The sequence below is a fragment of the Ceratotherium simum genome, chromosome 4 (assembly GCF_057802395.1).
Source record: "Ceratotherium simum simum isolate JZ-2026a chromosome 4, ASM5780239v1, whole genome shotgun sequence".
In the NCBI taxonomy this organism is placed as follows: Eukaryota; Metazoa; Chordata; class Mammalia; order Perissodactyla; family Rhinocerotidae; genus Ceratotherium; species Ceratotherium simum.
The window spans coordinates 86,906,145-86,929,461 of record NC_141903.1 but is presented as its reverse complement, the minus strand read 5'-3'; the positions used below and the strand labels follow the sequence as shown (position 1 = coordinate 86,929,461).

General features: G+C 43.5%; 1 protein-coding gene across 1 annotated transcript; it reads left to right on the top strand.

Moving 5' to 3' along the window:
* Positions 1-1,643: 1,643 nt before the first annotated feature.
* BHMT (betaine--homocysteine S-methyltransferase) lies at positions 1,644-22,780 on the top strand. The gene is made up of 8 exons (XM_004420424.3): positions 1,644-1,804; positions 5,723-5,855; positions 12,954-13,072; positions 14,049-14,240; positions 14,620-14,767; positions 17,594-17,776; positions 19,491-19,719; positions 21,404-22,780. Exons 1-8 carry the CDS (start codon positions 1,772-1,774, stop codon positions 21,588-21,590), a joined length of 1,224 nt encoding a protein of 407 aa, XP_004420481.1. The 5' UTR covers positions 1,644-1,771; the 3' UTR covers positions 21,591-22,780.
* Positions 22,781-23,317: the final 537 nt, after the last annotated feature.

The window sequence follows — 23,317 nt, the reverse complement described above, 5'->3', positions numbered from 1 at the left end:
CCTCTGGAAGAATAGTTAACAATAGTTAATAATAATAGGTAACAGTGGTTACCTCCAGGGAGGACTTGAACTGGGAACAGCAGCTGGAGACTTTTTATAATTTTGCTGTGTCTATATTATCTATTAGAAATTCACAATTCATTTTTAAGTTAAACGCTGCTAGCGTAACTAAAATCTCTCCTAAGTTTGCTGTATTTGGACAAACTGAAATTGAGAAAGTCTGCTTTCAGCTTTTACTGTCAGAGCCCAGATAGCGCCCCCTACTGCCTGGTACCCACCACTGCAGCCGCTCCCTGCAGCCACAGCGGGGCTCGCTCTGGACCTGTTCAGTGCGCACCAGGTTAACACTGTAAGTAGTGAACGTATTAACTAACTGAACTGTTGCCTACTCAGATACCCCAATGCTTTAATGGTCGCAAATCTAGGTACTGTGAAGGGTGACATTACCTCACACCTCATTCTTGCTGGGCAGGTGAAATAACAGATTATTTGAATTACAATATATGCATCAATCCTCCTTCCATTTTTTTCCATTTTAAACTTGTCAGTTATCAGAAGCAAAAGGACTTTGCTACTTTCCCAGTTGTATGTCAAGCGCACATCATTTCAGCAACTAAATTTGTATTAATTCATCATTTGCTGCAGTAATTTCCTTCTTTGCACATTTGAAATGGAGGCTATTGTTCCACATACAAAATTTCCTCCTGGGCTTTTATTTGGGTAAAAGGTTCTGAACTCTGATTCAGACATTTTAGTTGTTCTCTAGGGTATTTACCGTTTTTAAAGTAATGTTTTTATTATTTTAAAATCAATGTGTTCTTATTATAACGATATTGCAGAAAATACAGTAAAACATAATGAATAAAATAAAAGCAAGCCCTAACTCCACCATCAACAGATAACTACTGTTAACATTGCTAACGATTTCCTTCCAGCTCTTCTGATGCCTTTACGTTTTTATACATAGTTTTCATGCTGAATTTCAAAGTCTTTAAAGTACAGCATTTCCACTGTCATATATAAATGTTAAAATTTTGTCCTTGTTAAATATTACAAAGATATTCGTATTAGAAACTGCTGTATTATTAGCAAGTGCCAGGGATGTTTGGATATAAGGGGCGAAGGTCACTTTGAACATACCCACTAACTCAGGGTTGGTATCGGACCCTCTGGAAATGCCGTATTTGTGTTCCCTTACACAACCTCTGGATGCATATTCCACAGGAGATCGCACTTTAGGCTGAAGTTCTTCCCGGGCATCGCCTCCTCGCTCAATAATCTTGTGTTCCCGGCCTTTGACAAATACTTGGGCATTGAACGGAATTCTTAGGGGCCTGGTCTGGCGATTTAAGTAGGTAATGGTGCATGATCCCAGGCAAGGGAGAGGTAAACTAAGGTCGGGGACCCGCGAGGGGCAAAGACGGACCGTGCGCAGGTAGGTTTGAAACCTGAGCGAGTGGCAACCTCTCCCCCCACCCCCACCCCCACCCCCACCCCACTTCGCGGTGTTTTCACTCACTTGGGAAAACAATCTAGATCACCTCCTCCGCAGGGCAGGTTCCCAACAAGCGGCAGGCCTCAATGAAAGGCCGGTGGGCGTGTTCGCCGCCCGGGGCCCGCGTTGGGCCGCGCCGAGGCCGGGAAACCCACCCCGCGCGGAGCCGCGCGTATAAAGCGCCCGGCGGCGCGGGCCAGCTCCGGGCCCCGCAGGCGCAGACGCTCGCCTCGTCGGTCCGCATCCGCGCCCGGTACCCGTCCGGACACCACGAGGATGGCGCCCGTTGGGAGCCAAAAGGCCAAGAAGGTGAGCCTTCGGGGGACCCGAGGGCGCTCTCCATCCCGGCGGGGCTCTGCGTCTCGACCCACCGGCCCCGCACCCAGCCCCGGGGAGTGCAGGGGGCCCGCGGGGCCCGGCTGTGACCAGAAGGTGCTCCCAGAACTTCTCCTGCAGGACCCCAGGGCGCCTCTGAGCCCCCGACTCCTGGCTCCTGCCCAGAGAGCGCCCTTGATCGCTGTGACCCCCGACTCGAGGGCGCCCCCAGGGCTCCGAGACGCCCAACGTCTTCTGAGTCCCGCACCCCAACCCCAGAGCGCTCCCCCCGAAGTGCGGCTCCTAGACCCACTGGCGCGCCCCCGCCTCCCCCGCCCCACGGCGGTGAGACTGGGGGTCGCCCCGCGTCTGTGTCCGCGCCGCCGCCCCTCTGCGCCCTCGCCCGCCGGACAGGGGGCGCCCGCGCGCGCTCCGGCCGTTCCCCGCCCGCGCCTCGACCCGCCCCGCCGCGGCCCCGAGGCCAGGCGTTGGTGGGGCGATGGTAAGTTTTCACCACGCAGTTTGGTTTCAGCGATCACAACAAAATGCACCACGCGGGCCTCGGGAAAAAAATAAGATATTGAGCAAGGGCTGCTGATAAGATTTAAAAAACAAAAACGCAGCAGCTTCAGCACCTGATTAACAAGCAGCACATTACTTCCCTTGTTGGGAAGAGTGTTCCGGTCCAGACTGTTGGCCTTCGTGTGTAGTCTGGGGGGTGGACTAACCGCGGGACTGTGGTTGGGCGGTGGGATGGGTTCCAGGACCTCCAGCAGATACCCAGATCCGCGGATGCTCAAGTCCCTCAGTCAGCCCTCCGCATCCCGGGTTCCGCAGCCGCGAATTCAACCAACCGCGGGTGGCGTAGTGTTGCACGATCCTCGATCCTCGGTTGGGTGAATTTGCGGATGAGGAAGCCCGGATACGGAGGACCAACGGTACACAGTACTTGACCCTTGGGTGTGAAAGCGCCCGGCCCCAGGCCTGGCTGACAGCAGCCAGGAATGGTAGGGAGGCAGGTGGGGCCAGCCCCACCGAACCTCCTGGGCTGTAAGGACCCTGAGGGCAGGTCCACCTCCCATCTTCAGTGCCAGCCATCCCCTTTGCAATGGGCTGTGGCCAGTTTCTAAAGGGATGACCCCCAAATCAAAAAGACCTCCACACAAAGAAAAAAGCTAATTCAGTTAAATTTTTTAAATACCATGCAGCATTAATAGATGCCTGTCCATGGTGTGAGGAAGATGTGGAGATGGCAAACGATTATAGGCTGTTACCAGTTCAATTAGGTTGAGAATTTTTGCCAATTCATAAATCTACTAAATGAATAGTTGGCATAGACTGAAAAGGATGATTCCTATAGAAATTTAAACTTTTTTGGTTTGGCCCCATTCGCATAGCCATGGATTCTAACCCACTCCCCAAACTCAAATTCAGAAAATGAAACATTTTAAAGGAGTATCTTTAAAGGATTGTATAAGCAACAGAGGGACATAGATGGAGAAAAAAATGTTTCTTTCATAACCTTGTTTCCATGTGTATGCCAGTGTTAAAACATGGACAATAATATGTCTATGCTTTGGGGTTTAAAATTAAAACGTATGTTACAAAGCTAACACATGTTCATTGTACAGAAGTAGGAAAAGCACTCTGAACAGCTCCTGTTTTGTAATACTTTTTCACAAAACAATTATCTTGAACATTTTTTATAGCACATTCCACTAAAAAAAAAGCAGCTATGTATCTTAAGAACAGAAAAGTCTATAGTCCAGGTAATTTAAAAAATGCTCTAGAATCTAAGAGACGTTTTCCAGATGTAGTTGCTCAACAAATTTATGAACAGCATGGTAAGGGAGTCACCACTAGCCACTCCGCCGCTGAATTTCAGATTGTTAGCTACGCTCTGCATTTAAATGTTTGTGGTACTAGAGTTTGAACACACACACGCGTACATTTAATCAGAGTTGCTAACTGACTAAACAAAATGTCATGAGTTATTTTACCCAAATGAAAGCTAGAAGCAAGTCATATCATTTATTTGACTCTTATTCATGTTTTTGGTATAACTGCACTGGCTAGCAGTATATACATTTCTCTTGTTAATTGCGTCATAGTGATCAAAGTTGTAGTTTTCAGATGTGGCATTTAGAGACATTGAAATCATGACAGATATTTGAATTTCAAAATTACACGTGATCAATTCTATATTTTTGTAGTTGTAATCTCATGGACTTCCATGCTTGAAAATTTTTCTCTCTGGAAGAAATCTTCAGGAACATATAGAAGAATCTCCTTATTTTACTGCTTTAAAATGAAAATGTCCATTGTTTCTTCTCTGAGCACTAGCTGACCAAATGGCATAGGAAGGGCAGTGGAGGGGACGAGGATTAACGCAGGGGAGGCTCTAAGCAGGTGGCAGGGATGTAGGATGCACAGTCCTATGACCACCTCTCATTGATTCATGTAACCCGTGTTATTATATCAGCATTTGTTGTATCAACCGTTACTGGTGATAAATGGAACCCAGTCGGTCTGTTCCAAGTTATTCCTTCACACGATCTTTTCGGGGCTGTCCCACCCTCCAAACCCCCATTTATAATCTGGATTATAAATCCAGATTAAAAAAAAATCCATTATAATGGATTCTTTGAATCCATTTAAGGGGGAAAGGGCCAGGAGACCCTATACTCCCCACCTGGGGGACTTGGTGTAAATTACTGAGAGATTCTGGGCCTTAATTCTTCTTTTGTAAAATCAGAGTGACCTGAATTGAATGTAGGGTACCTTTTATTTTTTAGTTCTATGATTCTTTTAAATTAAAAAAATTAGTTACACTAGAAAATCACTTTGTAATTCACAAAGCCCTTTAAAAATATCAAATTCAAAATTTATCTATTGAACATTAACACCAGGGTAATTACTGCATAGTACTGTAAATGGAATAGGTGTGGAGATTGGGCTGGAAATGGTTTACAAATACTCTATTCACCTGTCTCTCCCCGGTTCTTGTTGTCTCGCACTTACAGAGCGCAAACATGGCTACCCATAACTCCCTGTAGCATGACGTAGCTGCTGTTGTGGAAACTGAATTTTAACACCAAAGATAGAAGCCTTTAAGTGACTTGGCCACCTTTGTGGTAGTGTCTTCTTCCTTCTGTCTTTACCAAGTGTCTTCTGACTTTTCAGTCTTCAAATGCCTCAGTGGTGTTATGCGCCACTTCAACTTCCTTATCAATTTTAATCATCTCTTTAGATCATTAATAGAAGAAGAAGAAAGACCAGCCTTCCCCCATTTAAGAATGTGTGCTTAACATATTGCTTTTGCAATTAAAAATTAAAGTTTTCTTATTAAGGAGCAATGAGTAATCAAATTTTCTGTCTGTGTTAACTTTATAATAGAGTGTTTTGTTCTAAAAAGTGATATTAGTTCCTAATTATTCCTCCATAAAGTTTTAAAAAATGACATTAATGGTTCTGAATAGCGGCCAAAAAAATAAGGTTTAACTATGAAAAATCATGTAATTGACAATAACAACAATAAAATAATACATTCTCTGGTTAAAAAAAAAAAATATGTGCTTAAGTATTCATTTGAGGCTTTACAATAAACCATTTCATTTAATCCCTCTGCAGATATTTCTTCAGACATAACATCTCCCACCATACTCTTCAAAACTCTTTAATGTATTCTGAAAGACCCCACCCCCAGTACATGTTTACACAAATTTTCATTATTTGAGCATTCTGGTTGTTTGCCTTATAGATAGTCATGAATTTATAAAATATTACATGTACTTTCTGAGACTTCTGAAGAAATCATATTTCTCAAGAATGTGATAGCAAAAGTACTAAAAATAGAAAATTGTCTTAAAAACTCAGGTAACTCCTTTTCTCCCCCCTTCTCTGTAATTTCAGGGCATCCTAGAACGTTTAAACTCCGGAGAGGTTGTGATTGGTGATGGAGGGTTTGTCTTTGCCCTGGAAAAGAGGGGCTATGTGAAGGCGGGCCCCTGGACCCCAGAAGCTGCTGTGGAGCACCCGGAAGCAGGTTGGTGCCTAGCTCAGTTCTGAGTGCTCATAAAAGAACATATGTTGACCCAGGTCTAGGAGCATACCATCAAACAGATACATGCATGCCATGTTTTTCCAAATATTGATTATTGCCTGCTGGGCACTGTATGAGGTATGTAAGTACAGATTTGCATGTTGGATAAGCACAGTGGCCCTCCTTGTTGTTGTCATCTATATTTACCTCTTGGTCCCTGCCCCTCACTCTAGATAAGTCTAGAACCTGGCTCACTGCCTTTCTCTCTGCCCCTTCCTCCCTCACCTCTCTAGCTGACTTCAGCGTCCATACAGGTGATGCATCCGGCACTCTTCCTATTAGTGCCTTGATCTCCTCCCTTCTCCAGTGGAACTTCTCCTCCACCTCTACCTCAGCAACCCTCTCCTGGACCTTGCCATCCTCACAGCTGTCCACCTCAGAAATCTCACTTACACTTACCCCACTCGCTGACCACCACCTCCTACCTTTTCTGCTCACTCTCTCTGATACTCCCACTCCTCAACCCCATGAAGACTCTCCGTCCTTAGTCCCTTCCATTTTAGTGTTTATTTTCGATTCTCCTCCATGTATCCCCCTCCCTCCATACCCACTTTGAGTTCATGGTACAGCATCATCACTGTCCTGCAGATAAGCCCCCTCCATTGTGTATTTGCCAACTAGTTAAATTCATGGTACTGTACTAGCCCCACCCTATCTAAATTCAACTGTCCACCTATCCTGCACCTGCACCCACACACCTTATTCTCACTTTACTTTTTTGACCCCAAATCTTTCACGGCCAGGAGGGAAGGTGAGATGGAACCTGAGGGAGATAATGCTGTCTTGCAAGGCCTCTGCTTCATCCTCAGGCAAGAGGGAAACATTCATCTTTAAAAGGGCAGAATGGGCCACTTCTGCAGGCCCAGAGGGGTCAGGGGGATCGGGGTTCTCAAGGTTCATGAGTGAATCCACCCAACTGTCTTCGTCCCAAATCTCGGTCCCATTTCTTCCTAATCTGGCCCTAACTTGGGCAATAGAAGACTTCCCGGTTGAGAATTCAACCTCTCGGGAGCTCTGCTCCCTATGTAATTAAGTCCTTGGCCAGATCCTCAACTTGTTCTGCCTTCTATGTGCTACCCAGGAGATCCTCAGACTTTCATACTTTGCCTTAATTGGTGATGAATCACTCTTAACCTTTCATTGTCTTTCTCCAGTACATTGGTGGCACCCAACAATAGCCATCTGATTCCAAGCTCCTTATAGTCACTACTTCCCCTGAACCTCTCAAACATCTGAGATGCTGCACCTGCTGGTGCATTCCCTTCCAAGGGCATCGCATCCCAGTTCACCACAGGTGAGAGTTTTAACAGGTGTGTCCATAGCGCATGCTAGGAGCTCTGGCACCAGTGATGGGGTGGGTGCTCATTACCAGCTGGCCAAAAGAAGATCCAGCTCCAAACACAATGCTTTCGAGTTGTTTCCTAGGACTAGTCCTGGCTCCAGCTCCGGCAGGTTGGGCTACTCGGAAAACAAGTTCTGAAGTGGAGATTTCTGTTCAGGAGTTTTAATAGGGAGTGCTTTCAAGAAACCATACTTCGAAGGGAGTGAGGGAAGCAGGATTGGGCAGAGGGAGGAATTAATCTGTGATGCGGTGTAACCGAGGTTTGGCTAGTCCCTCGGCGAGCTCTGGAGTTGGACAGGCCCTTCAGAGTTGCCCCAAACTGCGGCAGGGGGCTGGGTCTCTGTGTTCTCCCCCCACCAACAGACCACGCTCTGCGTGCAAGCCATCAGCCCTCCCCTCCCCCAGGAGACGCTCAGCCCTGAGCCTGAAGCTCCCTGTGGCCTAGGGCACTGCCTAGAGAGGCTCTCAGCTGGAAGCCATCAGCAGCCAACACTTAGAAAGAAGTTGAGTCTTTCAGAGGAAACTTGAGGACGTTCTTGTGAATATTATACAGGTTGAACAGTTGTTTTTACTGTTATTAAAGAAAAGCATATTTCAATGAACTCAGTGATAAAGGATGGAAAACAACAAAGCACATAAATTGAGTACAGCTTTGAGGTTAAGCATACTGACTCTGGGTCCAGACTAACTGGATCAAATCCTGACACAGCCTAGGCTGTGTGGCCTTGGGGAAATTGCTTAGCTTCTCTGGGACTCAGTTTCCTCTTCTACAAAACAGATAATTTTGATATCTACCTTATAAGGTTGTTATGAGGATTAAATAAGTTATATGTAAAGTATTTAAAATAGTGCCTGGCACATGTTAAATACTACAAGTATTAACTACTGCTATTATTAACTTGGCTGACTTGTTTCTTCTCTTGGTAATATTCTTGGTTGTATTAATCTATTTCTGCTAGAGAAGTACAGGAGTGTTTGTTCAAATTACGCTATCTCAAAAGAACTATAGTCACACTGCGAAGCCCAGCAAATGTACACGACTTTTATATTGCCAAATAAAAGTAGAAATAATACTGTGTCCTATCCTAAAAAAAAAATAAAACTGGGGGCTGGCCCAGTGGTGTAGTGGTTAAGTTTGTGCACTCCACTTTGGTGGCCCAGGTTCACAGGTTTGGATCCTGGGCACAGACTGATGTACTACTTATCAAGCCATGCTGTGGCAGGTGCCCCACATATAAAGTGGAGGAAGATGGGCACGGATGTTAGCCCAGGGCCAATCTTCCTCAGCAAAAAAAAAAAAAAAGAAAAGAAAAGAAATTAGTAGGCTTGGGAAGCTCAAACAACAGTAGTTCTCAAATTTTAGTTTCTCCAGTAGAGTTTGTTAAAAATTATAAGTTTCCAGGCTCCACTTACAGAGATTTGGGTTCATTAGGTCTGTGAGGGGGTCCAGGAACCTGCAAGTTTATAATAATTGTCCCCAGGTGATGGCCAGGTGAACCATGCTTTGAGCAGCATTGCACTGAAGGGCTTTAAGAAACACAAAGGAATAATTAAGACCCAAGAGTGAGGATTTCAAATGTATCTATGGTCTCTTTCTTAAGACCTGCTTGCTGGATTAAACTCAAAATGAAATATTTCTTGGGCCAAACTGATATTAACGACAAACTGCCTTGCCGAAACTCTGCCACGTTAACAAAATAACTGTTATTTAAACCACAAGCTTCAATTTTGTCACTTTTTTTTAAAAGTTACGCATTAGGGGAGCTCAAGAGAAACTGCTCTGAAAGTGATTTTCTTTGATTTTATTAATGCAGAAACAGCACGTTTTACCTCTTGGCCATCTGTGTCTCAAGTCTTTTTAGTTCGTTTAGGTGTATTGAGTATTGGCTCTACTTTTTCCCGGGGTGTTCACGCTTTTCAAGAATTAATGAAAACTCCATGATACTGAGTCATTAGATTCAATCCTTTCTGCTACAGACTGAAATCCCATATATCTGACTCTGCCGGTGCCTCGTTCAAATTCTGCCAACTGCAGTGGACTACAGGGGATGCGTCAGAAAAGACCCATCTCCTGTAACGCATCCTCATAACACAGCTGATGTAGTTAGCTTTTGGGGGTGTAGGGGGAAGAGGGAGAATCTCCCCCTGCCCTTTCCCTTAAGGTTCTTATGGCTGGCCAAATAATCAACAAGACAGGTTAGCAGGAGAAAATAATACCAAGTTTAATAACATGTATACATGGGAGAAAGCAGGAACACTGTGTTTCTCAACACAATAGCAGAAATTCTCGTCTTAAATACCATGTTCAGCCAATGACAAAGGGGGATTTTGGGGGTTGGGGGAGTCAGTTACAGGAGATTACCACTAAAGCACAGTAAACAAGAGTAAGGTTGATTATGCAGCCCCAAGGCCTCAACTTCCACATTGATAAGTCACTAAAAATGAGCTCATCCCCCTTCTCTTCTCAAAACAGAGAGGGAGATACCTTTACAAATGGAGATTTCCCTTATAAATGCAAATGATTGTCTGGCAACTCCTCGCAGGGTCATCCAGAGAATGTGGCCAGAGAGACAGAACTTCTAATAAGAGGGGCTTGTTGGTGCCTGTCTTATTGTAACATTTACCCTACGTTATCTTTACAGCCATCATGATAGATCTGTTCTAGGAAGGAGCCACCATGTCAAATTCTTTAGGCAGTTAGTGGGGGAGGTCAAATGTCCCTAGAGAAAACAACCAAGGTAAAGAGATAGATTTCAGGGTGGCCAAATCTTGATCTCCCACAGGGGCCTGGGGGTGGGGGATGAAAAGTCATGCTCTGAGAGAAGTGGTCAGTTTTCATGCTATTTTGTGCAAATGAGCTTATGTATCTGCAGGTGCTTTTCTAATTAGACTGGGTGATAGCGAGAATTGATGTAGGCCCTGAGAACTTTCTCTGCAAGCTGGACTGCACCTAGAACACTTTTGTAGGACTAGGGCCTGGGCTTGACTTTTTAGCACTGGAAACTGAGAAAGTGAAGGTTATGCTAAGGTCCACAATCCCTTATCCAAGCCATTTTGGGGCCAAATGTGGCATCCAGACTTCTGGGGAATTGAGAAAGTTAACGCAGTACATATGCTATGTATTATGTAACACTCTCGTTAGGTTCTAAAGCAGCCGCCAATCAAACACATTCATACATTTTTTGCATCAAAATATATGACTACCCACACTGAAGGGTATACAATTATAAATATCCTCACATTAGTTCAGGTCACCTTTTGCCCCCAAATGATTTGGCTGCAAATTTATTATCCCACTGAAGAAATACTGCAAAATTTTATTTGGCCTTTTAGAGTTCACTGTGGAATTCCAAAGACTTGCATTTCTCAACTGAATTTACAAGGGTAATATCTAACTATGCTCTGTACATTTATAACTATACATATATTACATAACTTGTAAACTTTAGCCTCTGTGATGCTAAAATAAAACTAGTATAATGAAAAGTTTAAGGCCATAAAATGAAAGTAATTAGTATAGGTTGTGTCATTGTCGTAGGGACCAGCCACACCCTATTAATGGTTAGAGGATGAAGACTCTAGGAGGCTTATGATGAGAGAAAACAAAATGGAAGTTGAAACAGAAAATAGAAATTGAAAATGAAATTACCAGACTCATTCTCCTGCTAAAGTTTGTGCCAAAAGTTGTGGTTCTTGCACCCAGTGGAATCAGCATTGAATTAGGCAAGGAATTCAGGTTTGCTGGGTCAAGAGGGGTTTGGGGAATCTGAATTTATAATAAGTGCCCCCCAGTGAGTCTAAGTTGGGTCACACTTTGAAAAGCACTGCAGTTTTAAGAAGCACGGTGGAATAATCAAATCAATTAAGAGCAAGGAGTTGAGTCACTGCCCTCTGGAAAAATCTGATAAAAGGGTATAGACCCTCTGCACTATAAAATGTACATACGTATGCACAAACAATTTGCAGCCATTTCAGGGGTTTTTTTTACAGAGTTTCTGGAAATCCACCCAAGGACCATCTGGGTGGACTTCCTGCTTGTAAACCATTTCATCCTGGTGTACAGGAACCTGGTCTATGGGCCCTTCACCCCTGCTCCAGCCACAGCAGCTCTGTGTTTATCTGATTGGTATATGGAGACTCCATATAAGGTGATTTTAATTGGTTCTGTTGCTCATTAAAACAAGTTTGAAGCCCCCTAATTTAGGCATGCTTTTAAGTTCCCACTGAGAACTAAGGTTTCCATGATTTTAAAAACAAAGATTTGGCTTCAAGCTTAGAAACCCATTTTCTGAAAGTCAGAAGCTCTTTGCCCTACTTATTTGTCCATTTAAAAACAAAAACTGAGGAGCTAGCCCAGAGGCGTAGTCGTTAAGTTCTTGTGCTCTCCTTCCGTGGCCCAGGGTTCGCAGGTTCGGATCCCGGGTGTGGACCTACGCACCGCTCATCATGCCATGCTGTGGCGGCATCACATACAAAGTAGAGGAAGATGGGCACAGCTGTTAGCTCAGGGCCAATCTTCCTCACAAAAAAGCCCCAAAAACTGAGCTCCTGTTGTTCTCACCCTCTCCTAGGCACCTGGGATACACAGGTGCCAGACTCATCTCCAGTCTCAGCCCCTGGAGGGTAAGAACTCCAGTGTCCTAATAATTTCCTAGCCTCTAATGGAGTTGCCCCCAGACCTTTGGATTTTATAGGCCTCTGAAATTTCAATGTAAATTTTAGGGGCTGATATAGGATTGCTGATTTCCTACTTTGCCCAGTTAATTCTCCTGACAAATACAAACACCATGTAGGTCTCACTCTCATTTTATAAAATTGACATTTTTCCACTCTCAGAATGGTGGTTCTCAACAAGGCTGAAAATAAGAATCAGTTGGGGAACCTTTAAGAAAAAATGCCTGTGCCTTACTCCAAAACAATTAAATTCGAATATCTGTGGGTTTGACTTTAACATCCATAATTTTTCAAAAGCTTGCAGGGTATCTAATGGGCAACCAGAGATTAGGACCACTTTTTTAGAGCAAAGGATAATTCTTTAAATTGAATACTTCTGGCTACATGGAAAAGAAATTCTACCATATTTCCTCCAGCTGGTAAAAACTTTGCCACTTGGCGTTCATCCGGGGACGTATGCTTGGGAACCTTGCTCCAATTCTTGTTCCACTCAGCTGCCAGAATTATCTTTCGAAAACAGAGCTAATCACATCACTCCATTGCTTATAAACTTGATGTTTCCTCAATACCTGTGGTTGGAGCCTCGACTGCTTGGTATGACGTGCGAGGCCGTCGGTACTCTGTCTGCCAGCCCACCTTTCCTACTGCATCTCCCACCACTTCACCATTTCCTCAATGCAGCTGCTCGGACTATTTGCTGTTCCCCCAAACGCCACACATGTTCCTGCCTCCTGGTCTTTGCTGAGGCCGTTCCCTCTGTAGGGAATGCCCTTCCCACCTCTCTGCCTGCCAGAAATGCTGACGTGATTCTTCCTCTGTGGGACCTCCCTCTTCCCTTCGCCCCTCATCTGTCTCTTCTTCCTGACACAAGACCCCAGATCCACCTCTCATTAGCCCCCAGGATGCACGAATGCCGAGCAACCAGGGATTTACACAGGTATTTTTGTAATTTGTACGAGAGCCTTTTGAAAACATCGTGGGTTAATAAACGAGCAATTTCTGCCCTTCCTCGTTTGATCTCCCAGTTCGCCAGCTTCATCGGGAGTTCCTCAGAGCTGGATCGAACGTCATGCAGACCTTCACCTTTTACGCGAGTGAGGACAAGCTGGAGAACAGGGGAAACTACGTTGCCGAGATGATATCCGTAAGTAGACCCGCACATGGAACCCAGAGGAGCACAGTGGGCGTGCTTGTCATCATCCAAGTTCTCAGAGAGAAAGATGTTGAGCCTCTTCAGAGTTCTGGTTTAAATAATACAGAAATGAGATGTGTGTGAATAACACTTTTGGGTTTTAGCTGGAGTCCCCAAAAGCAACAGAAAGGCATTTAATGAGGCAGATCAAAGAGGAGGTATTTAACGATTAATGATTCTCCCAGTCTCTTGACTAAGTTGCTGAGTGAGTATCCTTACAAGTTCTTACATCCTTACAGTTTTTTAATGTGGAGCAGCGTAGGGGAAAGGCCAGAGGCTCAAGGAGTCAGCCCCCGTGGAATCTTCCTGACTCAGCTACAATCAACCGTGAATGTTGGACACATAACTTCCCTACCCCCTCAAGGCGGCAATGTCTTCATCTCTAAAATGAAGAGGGAGTTCTAAAATTCCACAAGTCTGTGTGACCTACAGTACTGGGTTTTTTTGAGGACAAGTGTCATTTTTAATGTCTAATTAGAAAAGACCTTACTTATACATTTATCTGTTAATTGAGAAAATACTTAATGATAAAAAGTCATGAATTCTATAGTCATCATAATTGAATTTTATTATTAATAATCATAAAAGCATCATCATCACCACTATTTGCTAGCTATTCTTCTAAGTGCAGCTTCGGCATTAGAAGATACGAGATCCTTTCATGTAAAGAATTTTAGTCTCTCACAGATCTTTGTATAATGTAGTATCCTGGATACTGCCATCAGATTTAGTTTTATCGTCACTATTATCGGTGGTGGTGTTACTGCAAATTGCTCAACTTGGTGAAGCACAGAACTGTTCCGTCACTGTCATTTTCTGAAATAAAATCACTGTTGTAAACATACAACTGAGATGTGGGCATTTGAATAATAATTTTGCTTCAATTTCACATGAAAATGTAGATGTATCATTTATTCGCCCATTTTAGGGGCAGAAAGTCAATGAAGCGGCCTGTGACATTGCCCGGCAAGTGGCTGATGAGGGAGACGCGTTGGTGGCAGGAGGCGTGAGTCAGACGCCCTCGTACCTTAGCTGCAAGAGTGAGACTGAAGTTAAGAAAGTGTTCCAGCAGCAGCTGGAGGTCTTTATGAAGAAGAACGTGGACTTCTTGATCGCAGAGGTAAACAGAGATGTGGTCAAAGATGAGACAAGTACACTTAGTACATTTCCTCTGCCTTTCGCTTTCATGAGGACCATGTGGGGTTAGGTGCCAGTTATGACCAGTAATAGTGATATTTAGGTTTGAAATCTTTTTCCATTTTAGGGCTTCTACTAAATTTAATTCAGTTCATCTAATGTAGTATTCTTCAAACCTTTTGACTGCAATTCACAGTAAGAAATCACTATTCTATTCTGTTTTAAAAAACGCTAATGGGTCAGAACTCAGAGTTTGAAAATCACTCATCTAGTGATAATTAAATTATTAAGCAACAGAACAAGTTTTCAAATTGTTTGGGGAGAAACAAGATTAAGAGTACCTTAATCTGATCCTATTTAAGTATTTTGAACACGTTGAAGAGGCTGTGTGGGCAGTTGAAGCCTTGAAAGCATCTGGGAAACCAGTGGCAGCGACCATGTGCATCGGCCCAGAGGGGGATTTGCACGGCGTGAGCCCCGGCGAGTGTGCGGTGCGCCTGGTTAAAGCAGGTGAGGACGGATTTTGATTGGTTTGCAATTAGTGAGTCTTTTAAAATGTCATATAGGGGCCAGCACAGTGGTACAAGCAGTTGGGTATGCGCCCTCTGCTGCCGCAGCCCAGGGTTCGCCAGTTCAGATCCCAGGCACGCACCGATGCACTGCTTGGCAAGCCATGCTGTGGTGGCGTCCCATATAAAGTGGAGGAAGATGGGCATGGGTGTTAGCCCAGGGCCAGTCTTCCTCAGCAAAAAAAGAGAAGGATTGGCAGATGTTAGCTCAGGGCCAAAACCATTAATTTACTTTCTTAGGAATATTGATAATAGTATTATTGATTCCCAAAGAGAAAAATGTTAAAAAGAAAAAGAAAATAGACACACATACCAGCCTTTTGAGAGGGGCAACTAGATCTATGCTGGAGATTTAGCACCTAGAAATAAGAAGAATTTTGGTAAATCAAAAAGCATTAGGAAAAATTGTTTTATTTTAAACTTATCTCAAGTTGAGATCTTTAAACATTAATAACTTATAAGTCAGTTACCCTCTTTGCCAAAGATTTTCCATTCTCATAAATTACTGCTATGCTTTGCTTTCTGTAATTGGTATAATAAATCAAAAAAAAGTTTGATATGAAATACTGACCACCTAATTTATCTTTTTATGTAATTTCCATTCCTAATAATGGGTTTCATTTCAATCAGGGAAAACTCACAGACTGTTTTCAAAGCTGCCTCATTTTAAACCCTAGGAACAGCTCAGTGTCGGTGGACGAGTCCGACTCACTCTGTGGAACAGAGAGATTTTGATTGGCTGTTTGTTTAATTTATGATTTTTATCCAACTCCTGATATCTCCTGAAAGTCACTTCATACTTGTCATTAACAATGACAATTATTTAGATTTAGGAATGACATTTTATAATCCTAATTTTTTTATTGGAAATATAAAAATGGAGGGAGAAGCCAGTTAACTTGTTTCAAAAAGGTCAGAGGAGGCCTCGTCATCCCCGTGGCTAATTGGCAAGGGTTCTTGGCCTGCATCTCATCCTTCCCTCGCCATTCTGCTCAGAGCAGGTGCCACAGTGTTTATCACTGTAAACAGTTACATCCTTTGTAGCACTTCCCACGTATCCCATTTGGTCATCTCTTTAGTGTCTCACTCTCTCTGGATTGTAAGATCCAAGAGGGCAGAGACTATGTCTGCTCAGCTCAGCACTGAGTACCCTGTGCACAGTACCTGGCACATCACAGGTCCTTATTAAATATCCATCTAATAAATCTCATCCCTCTCCCAAAGTTAGTTCAAATTCTGCCTCCACGCACGCTTACATAACCATCCCTACCCCAAGTGATCACCCGTCCTCTTGGCAAAATGCTTTCTGTTATACCACTCATTTGGAATATCCTCAGTCGAGGTTTTCCAGTCGGTGAGAATGTTAATAGGGTCTCTATTCAAATAGATGTAGAAAATGCTGTATTAACCCTAGGCAAGCAGGTCTCTTTACTACAGAATTTCTCAGAGCCTTTGCTATGTTTGTGTATATTGGCAGTCTCCAAGAAGGAGATATAGTAAATAGCTACTGCCTAACTTAATGGATCCTAGAACCTTATTTCATAGAGCAAACCTTGGGAAGCCCTGTGCTAAGTTACAAATCCTTGGTGTCAAACTCTGTCCTATGTTTATATTTCTCTATAACCGCTTACAAGGACCTTTATACCTTAGACACCCAATAAATAGCCAACATATGATTAATTCATTAGTGTAATGAAGTCAGACAAGGAAAGAGAAACTCTGGCAGGAAAACATCAAAAAAAAAAAAAAAGATAATCAAGATCCCAATGAAGATGTTAAGTAAGCTATTGAATATACAAGTCTGGAACCTAGTGGAAAGGTCAGGGTTAGAGAGAAATTTGGGCGAGTTCTGGACACAGATGGTATTGAAAGCCCTGGGACTGAAAAGGAAGTGTAGATGAAGAAGAGAAGAGGGCTTGGTGGGATCCTGGACACTGCAGGATTGAAGGTTCAGCCTGGAGGAGGGGTCAGCACGTAACAGCCAGAAAAAGCAGCCAGGGAGGTAGGAGCGGTATGCAGAGTGCGGGAAATTCTCAGAAGTCAAGAGAAGGGGAGTGTTGGTGAAGGAGTGAATGGTCCACTGGGCTGAAGGTGCTGAGATGTTGAGTAAGGTGAGAACAGAGGAGCAACTAGTGAATTTGGCAAGATTGAGGTCATCAGTACCCTTGACAAAAGCTGATTCAGAGGAGTGACAGGAAGTGAGGCCTGATTAGAATAAGAATGAAGAGCAAACTGCAGACCCAGCCCACTGGGGACCACTGAGACGCCTGCCACTGAGACTGGATGCCACGGCTTGTGGCATCAGCTCTGCTGCTCCTGGAATCTGGATTAGTGATGTTATTAAATTGGCCCAATGAAAGGGAACATTGATTTATTCCTCAAACGAGTGGTATGGTAACCACAGGTGCAATCTAGCAGCTGGGAGTGTTGAAAAATTATTGTGCTTGCAATATAACGTCAAAGATTGAAAAATTGACTACTAAACTTTGAAGTTAAAAAAACTCTGATTTTTTTGAAAAAAGATGGACCAGTGTGCATAAATGACACTTCAATATACCAGACTCTGCAAAGCAGTTTTCACAGAAAGCGCTTGCTGCCTGTTAGTAATCATTCTTGCCAAACCATAAGATAGGTTTGCAGGGAGCAAGGACCAAATGCTGTACTTCCAACTCACCGTTCCAATAAAAGCTCCCTGATTGAGAGAGGAGAGTTGGGCCTTCTGGTATCTGGTGACTCCCTAAAGCTAAAATGTTCTTCCCACTTGCAGGGGCGTCCATCGTTGGTGTGAACTGCCATTTTGACCCCACAATTAGTTTACAAACCGTGAAGCTCATGAAAGAAGGCTTGGCGGCTGCCCGGTTGAAAGCCCACCTGATGAGCCAGCCCTTGGCCTACCACACCCCTGACTGCAGCAAACAGGGGTTTATCGATCTGCCAGAATTCCCCTTTGGTAAGATGGACATTTTATAAACCGTCTCAATGTCTTATGTTTGACAAATTCCAAATAAATCTGTAGCCACAGAGCTTTGTCATAGTAAAGAAATGGCTGCCTATCTCCTCATCTGTCACCCCCAGCTTCTCTCCCTGCAGCCCCAAACCCCTTGATACTAGACAGTGGTAGTAGGAAGAGATGGGACCAGCAAGCAAAAAAGACCTCTGAACTTTCGTGTAAAATCAAAGGTGACTCAACACCTAGAGAGACAACCAATTCATCATACTTGTAGGTTGGTAAAAAGGATGCCCTTCTGGGTGGGATCAGTGAAGATTTGGGTTCTGGTTCCAGCTCTGTTGCTGAGTTGTGTAACCTTAGCAGAATTCTTTAGTTATTCTAGATCTTATTTTCCTCATTAGAAAAATATGGCGTTTAGACCAGGTTATCTCCAAGATACTTTTCTCCTGTTATGAATGTTGCTCAGCTACTCTAGAGTTTCAGGGACAGGGGAAGATACTGGATTACTGTATAACAAATCTGAATAAAGATGAAGGGAGGGAATATTTACAGTCTACAAGGAGGGATAAAGCATGTTTGGGACGTGGGGGTGAGTCTACCCTGAAAATCAAGCCAGAGCATGGGCAGCCTCCTATTCCATTCTAAGGTCCTTATACCATATCCTGTGTTCTATAGGGACCTTCAGAGAAGTAAAACATTATCAAATAATCAGTCTAGAAGAACCATGGAAGAAGAGTGGGAAGGCATTTGTGTGATTTATTACTCTAGAACAAATTATTGCAAAACTTTGTGTCTTTAAACAACAAACATTTATTATATCTCATAGTTGCTGTGGGTCATGAATTCAGGAGCAACTTGGCCAGTAGTTTTTGCTCAGGATCTCTTAAGAGGTTGCAGTCTAGACATTGGCCAGGGCTGCAGTCATCTGAAGGCCGGATGGGAGCTGGAGACCTACCTTCAGGCTCCTTTAGTTGGCTGTGGGAGTCAGTGTCAGCTTCTTGCTGTCTGTTGACTGGAGGCCTCAGTTCCTGAGCTCATGGGCCTCTCCACTGTGATGTTTGAGTGTTCTCACAACACGGCCACTGGCCTCCCCCAGGGTGAGTGTTCTGAGAGAGATCAAGGCAGAAACCATAATGTCATCTATAAACTAGCCTCCGAAGTCAGAGACCATCCCTTCTGCCACATTCTATTGGTCCTGCAGACCGACCTGGTATAATGCGGGACGGGACTACACAAGGGCAAGACATCAGAGGACAAGGATCATTAGGAGCCATCTTGAAGTCTGGCTACCCCAGCATTTAAAACTGGATATATAGGGGCTGGCCCGGTGGTGTGTGGTTAAGTGCACGTGCTCTGCTGCAGCAGCCTGGGGTTTGGATCCCGGGCGCGCACTGACGCACTGCTTGTCAAGCCACGCTGTGGCGGTGTCACATATACAGTAGAGGAAGATGGGCATGGATGTTAGCTCAGGGCCAGTCTTCCTCAGTAAAAAGAGGATGATTGGCGACAGATGTTAGCTCAAGGCTAATCTTCCTCACAAAAAACAAAAAAACCCAAAAACTGGATATATAAACACAAAGCAGCTAATAGTTTCAAAAAGTTAAGAAATGGATATTGACAACTTATTTATTTATTGACAGTTATGTACTTTTCATAGCTGTTTATTTTGAATATTTGTTTTTAAAGAATTGGGGCATAATGCCATTTATTACAGGACTGGAGCCCAGAGTCACAACCAGATGGGATATTCAAAAATATGCCAGAGAGGCCTACAACCTTGGGATCAGGTACATTGGCGGGTGCTGTGGATTTGAGCCCTACCATATCAGGGCGATCGCAGAGGAGCTGGCCCCAGAAAGGGGCTTTTTGCCGCCAGCTTCAGAAAAACATGGCAGCTGGGGAAGCGGTTTGGACATGCACACCAAACCCTGGATTAGAGCCAGGTAAGAACCTTTAAACTGTATTTGCCAAACCAAACTCATTCAGATTGTGAATATGTCCAAGTGAGGTCATTACAAAGAGTGCAGCTAATTTGCTGTGTGATGATAAAGAATCAGTTATTCTCAAATTATCCCACAGAGATGTTTATGAAATAACCTTATGGAGTGATTTTTGGAGAAGGCTTTCAGAATATATAAATAATGTAAGCTGCAATGAAACGTGATTTCATGCTCTAGGAAAGCACCATCCATTGGGGGACACTAACATTGAATCAATTGATTAAGATTTAAGTGTACAAATATTAATTAAGTGTCTGTGTGCCAAGCATGATTCTTGGAGCTGGGAATACAGTGGTGAATAAGACAGAAAAGGTCTTTGCCCTCAGAGTTTACATCCCGGGGGGGATGAACAGTAAACAAACAGATTCTACGTCAGGCAAGGTGCAGGCCATCAGGATTATAGAAATGAAAAGCGGTGGTCCTGGCTGAGAGACTCTCACAGTCTGCTGGGGAAAATGGTGAAGAAAGCCACCTTGTTATGCTGTGGTAACGGCTTTACTAGAGGCACGGATAAAAAAGTAACAACGAAGAGAAAAGAATGAGTATCTTCTTGATAGAAAGGTATTTTAGAAGAAGGGGTTTTTGGCTTCATTTTGAGGGGCTCAGTCGGCTCCCACGAGACAGAGCAGAGGGTGGAGGGAGCACTTCCGCTCTGTTCAGACGACATTAACTGAGCACAACTATGTCAGACACTGCTGTGGACGCTGAGGTAGCAAGCTGGACACGGCACAGCCCTGCCACCAAGGAGTGAACAGTCTAGTCGGCAGAGAGAAACAGGTAAGTCTCAGTTGGTATAGTAAGTTCAAGGTTGAAGATTGCACAGGTGCTGTGGGTTCTGAGCTAATGGCCCAGGGGCAAAAGGCAGAAGGAGGTAAATGAAGGATTCATTCCTAAGAGAGCTGATGCCCCAGCTGAATTTTGAAGGATGAACTGCTTTGCCAGACAATGGAACAGCCTACAGGCAAGCTCTGAGAGGTGGGAAAAGAATGGGGTATTGAGAAACTAGATGTTCGAGAATACTGGAGACAGAATTTGATAAAAGACACACCCCAGGAACAGGAGGCCGCCTTTGATTGAGCTCATGAGCTATATCTGACCTCATCCCAAAGGCAGTGCAGAGCGGGGAGGGCCTCAAGTAAGTTAGCTAGTTTTAACAGCCTTGAGATGGGGAAACCTGTGAGGAACCTTTATGGAGCAGATACCAGACGTGGTGAGGCCTGAACTAGAAGGAGACAATGGAAATAGAAAGGAGAAGCATGCAGGATCCGCAAAGTCAGGGGGCAGAAGTAATACTGGGTTTTGGGAACAGCAGCAAATGTGAGCTCAGCTGGCTCATGAGGGCGAGTGCCCGAAAGTGAGGAGGGGGAGGTAGGATAAATTGGATAGAAAATGTCCCTGTTGTAAATTCTTAGCTTTTGATTTCTATGCATGTATTAAAAGAAGAAATTCAAACTAATTTTAGAACCTATAGAGTCTAAAAAAAAAAAAAAAAAGTTTTAGTCCAGATTAATGTGTTTTAACAGACTTACTCTCAAGCATCCAAAGACAGCTCTGTGGAGGTGTTCTCGCTCAGTGACAGAGACCACACTCGAGGAGGAGTCTAATGTTGTGTGTTTTGTTCCCCCAGGGCCAGGAAGGAATACTGGGAGAATCTTCCGATAGCCTCAGGCAGGCCATACAACCCTTCCATGTCAAAGCCAGATGCCTGGGGCGTGACCAAGGGGACAGCCGAGCTCATGCAGCAGAAAGAAGCCACCACCGAGCAGCAGCTCCGAGAGCTCTTTGAGAAACAGAAATTCAAGTCTACACAGTAGCTTCAGTGGAACCCATTTTTGGCGACTTCCTCTGTGTTTGGGCCACAGTTCCTAGAAATAAGGAAAAGATAGTGAAAAAGCAATGCTTGTGCTAACACCAGCCTACACATAAAACTGGTACTAGCTAAACAAAATAGAATTACAGATAGCACTTGATAATTTTAAAAGTATGTTTTAGAAGTTTACTTAAAAGCAAAATAAGTAGGAAGTAAACCTTAAACAGGTTTACTAAGCACGCACCGTGTATAAGGTATTAAGGGAATCACTGTGGCCAAGGAAAAGTAATTTGGATGTTAATCCCGCTTCAAGAAGTTCGCAGGCTAGTAAGGAGGATGAGACGTCAGCTGTCATAAGTGGCTCAGCAACCAGGCAGGGACAGATAAAGCGCTAGAGGGAAGTGACTTCCAGGCTCTTTTGAACATGACCCTCAGCAAGAAACACAATTTATATAATGACCCAGTAAAACATATAACATACAACCATTGAAATCAAATGTGTGATCCATTCTGGTATTTTCTATTCCATTCCTTTCTATCCATTATTTCATTAATAAAACATGCCGGTTGAGACCCTTTGAACTGACTTTATGACCCATTGATGTGTTTTGACCCTAGTTTGAAAAACACTGATATGGGACACTTCAGATATGGGGACTTGGGTATTTCTTTAAATTTATTCTTAGATGATCAGCCATATGGGACCTGATGGATAAGTATCCAAAGCCCAGAGTCCTGCTCTCAGAGTTCCAGACGTGTTCTCTCTCCTTGCTGACCCATTTCTACCGCTAAGAAACGCACAGACCAGTGGGGACCGGCAAGAAGGGAAGGGTATCAAGGCCTTCTCCATCCTGCTCAAAACTAGATCCACCCAAATGCCTCCAGTGGGTAAGGCTGAGGAGGAGGGAGCTTGTGTTACTTTAGAAGCTTAAAAATAGTATAATAAAGAAAAATTAGAGATTCTCCAAACTCTATCCAGGTTTCTTAGATTGAGAACTATGATATTTTTACCTAACGTCTACTCTCCTATGAGAGCTGAAGGCTGAAGATGCAAGACCATTAGAATAAACATGGCTAGCTACTCTGAATGTACTAGAAAAGAGTTCATGCTGCTTTCTAAACATCCTTGGATTGATTTAGCTGATTTGAAACTGTAATTTTTTCGGCTATTAAAAAAGAAGAGCAATAAGACTATCTTGGTTGTTTTTGATTCTTAATTTCGTTCCATAATTAGCCAAGTCCTATATGAAATCTCTATACCTCAGTTTACCCATCTATGAAAAAAATACTACCTTCCTACTTCACAAATATGCTGGAGTTTTAAAAGAGGAAGTAGTAGTATTTAAAGGAAAAAGAAATTTCCAGAATTTTTTTTACTAAGAGAATTAGTAATCTACCCCTCATACTCCAATGCACAGAAATAGACAAAGCAGCACCTTTCTCAGAGGCTGCCGATGGCGGCGGTGAAATAGGAGAGTGAACTCCACTTTTTTTTTTTTTTTTTTTTTACAAAGTTGCTGTGTACCATTTCACTCTCAAATCTGGTTCAATATTTAATATTCATAGATGATAGAAACTTCTATCGCACTTACTGTTCTATTACTGTGTAAGATGCATGCCCCTTTAATATTCTTTTCAGAACATTATTGCCACACAAAACATTGTAACCTCTAATCATTCTTGTATCCTTTGATTTAAAAAATATTTCCCTCAAGAGAAAATATATTGAAG

What these genes read in the sequence shown, in the direction of transcription:
- BHMT (XM_004420424.3), top strand. Translation starts at nt 1,772, where the DNA reads ATGGCGCCCGTTGGGAGCCAAAAGGCCAAGAAG. An exon ending in GGAGCCAAAAGGCCAAGAAG is followed by an intron (nt 1,805 to 5,722) that starts GTGAGCCTTCGG and finishes CTGTAATTTCAG; the next exon opens with GGCATCCTAGAACGTTTAAA. An exon ending in ACGTTGCCGAGATGATATCC is followed by an intron (nt 13,073 to 14,048) that starts GTAAGTAGACCC and finishes CGCCCATTTTAG; the next exon opens with GGGCAGAAAGTCAATGAAGC.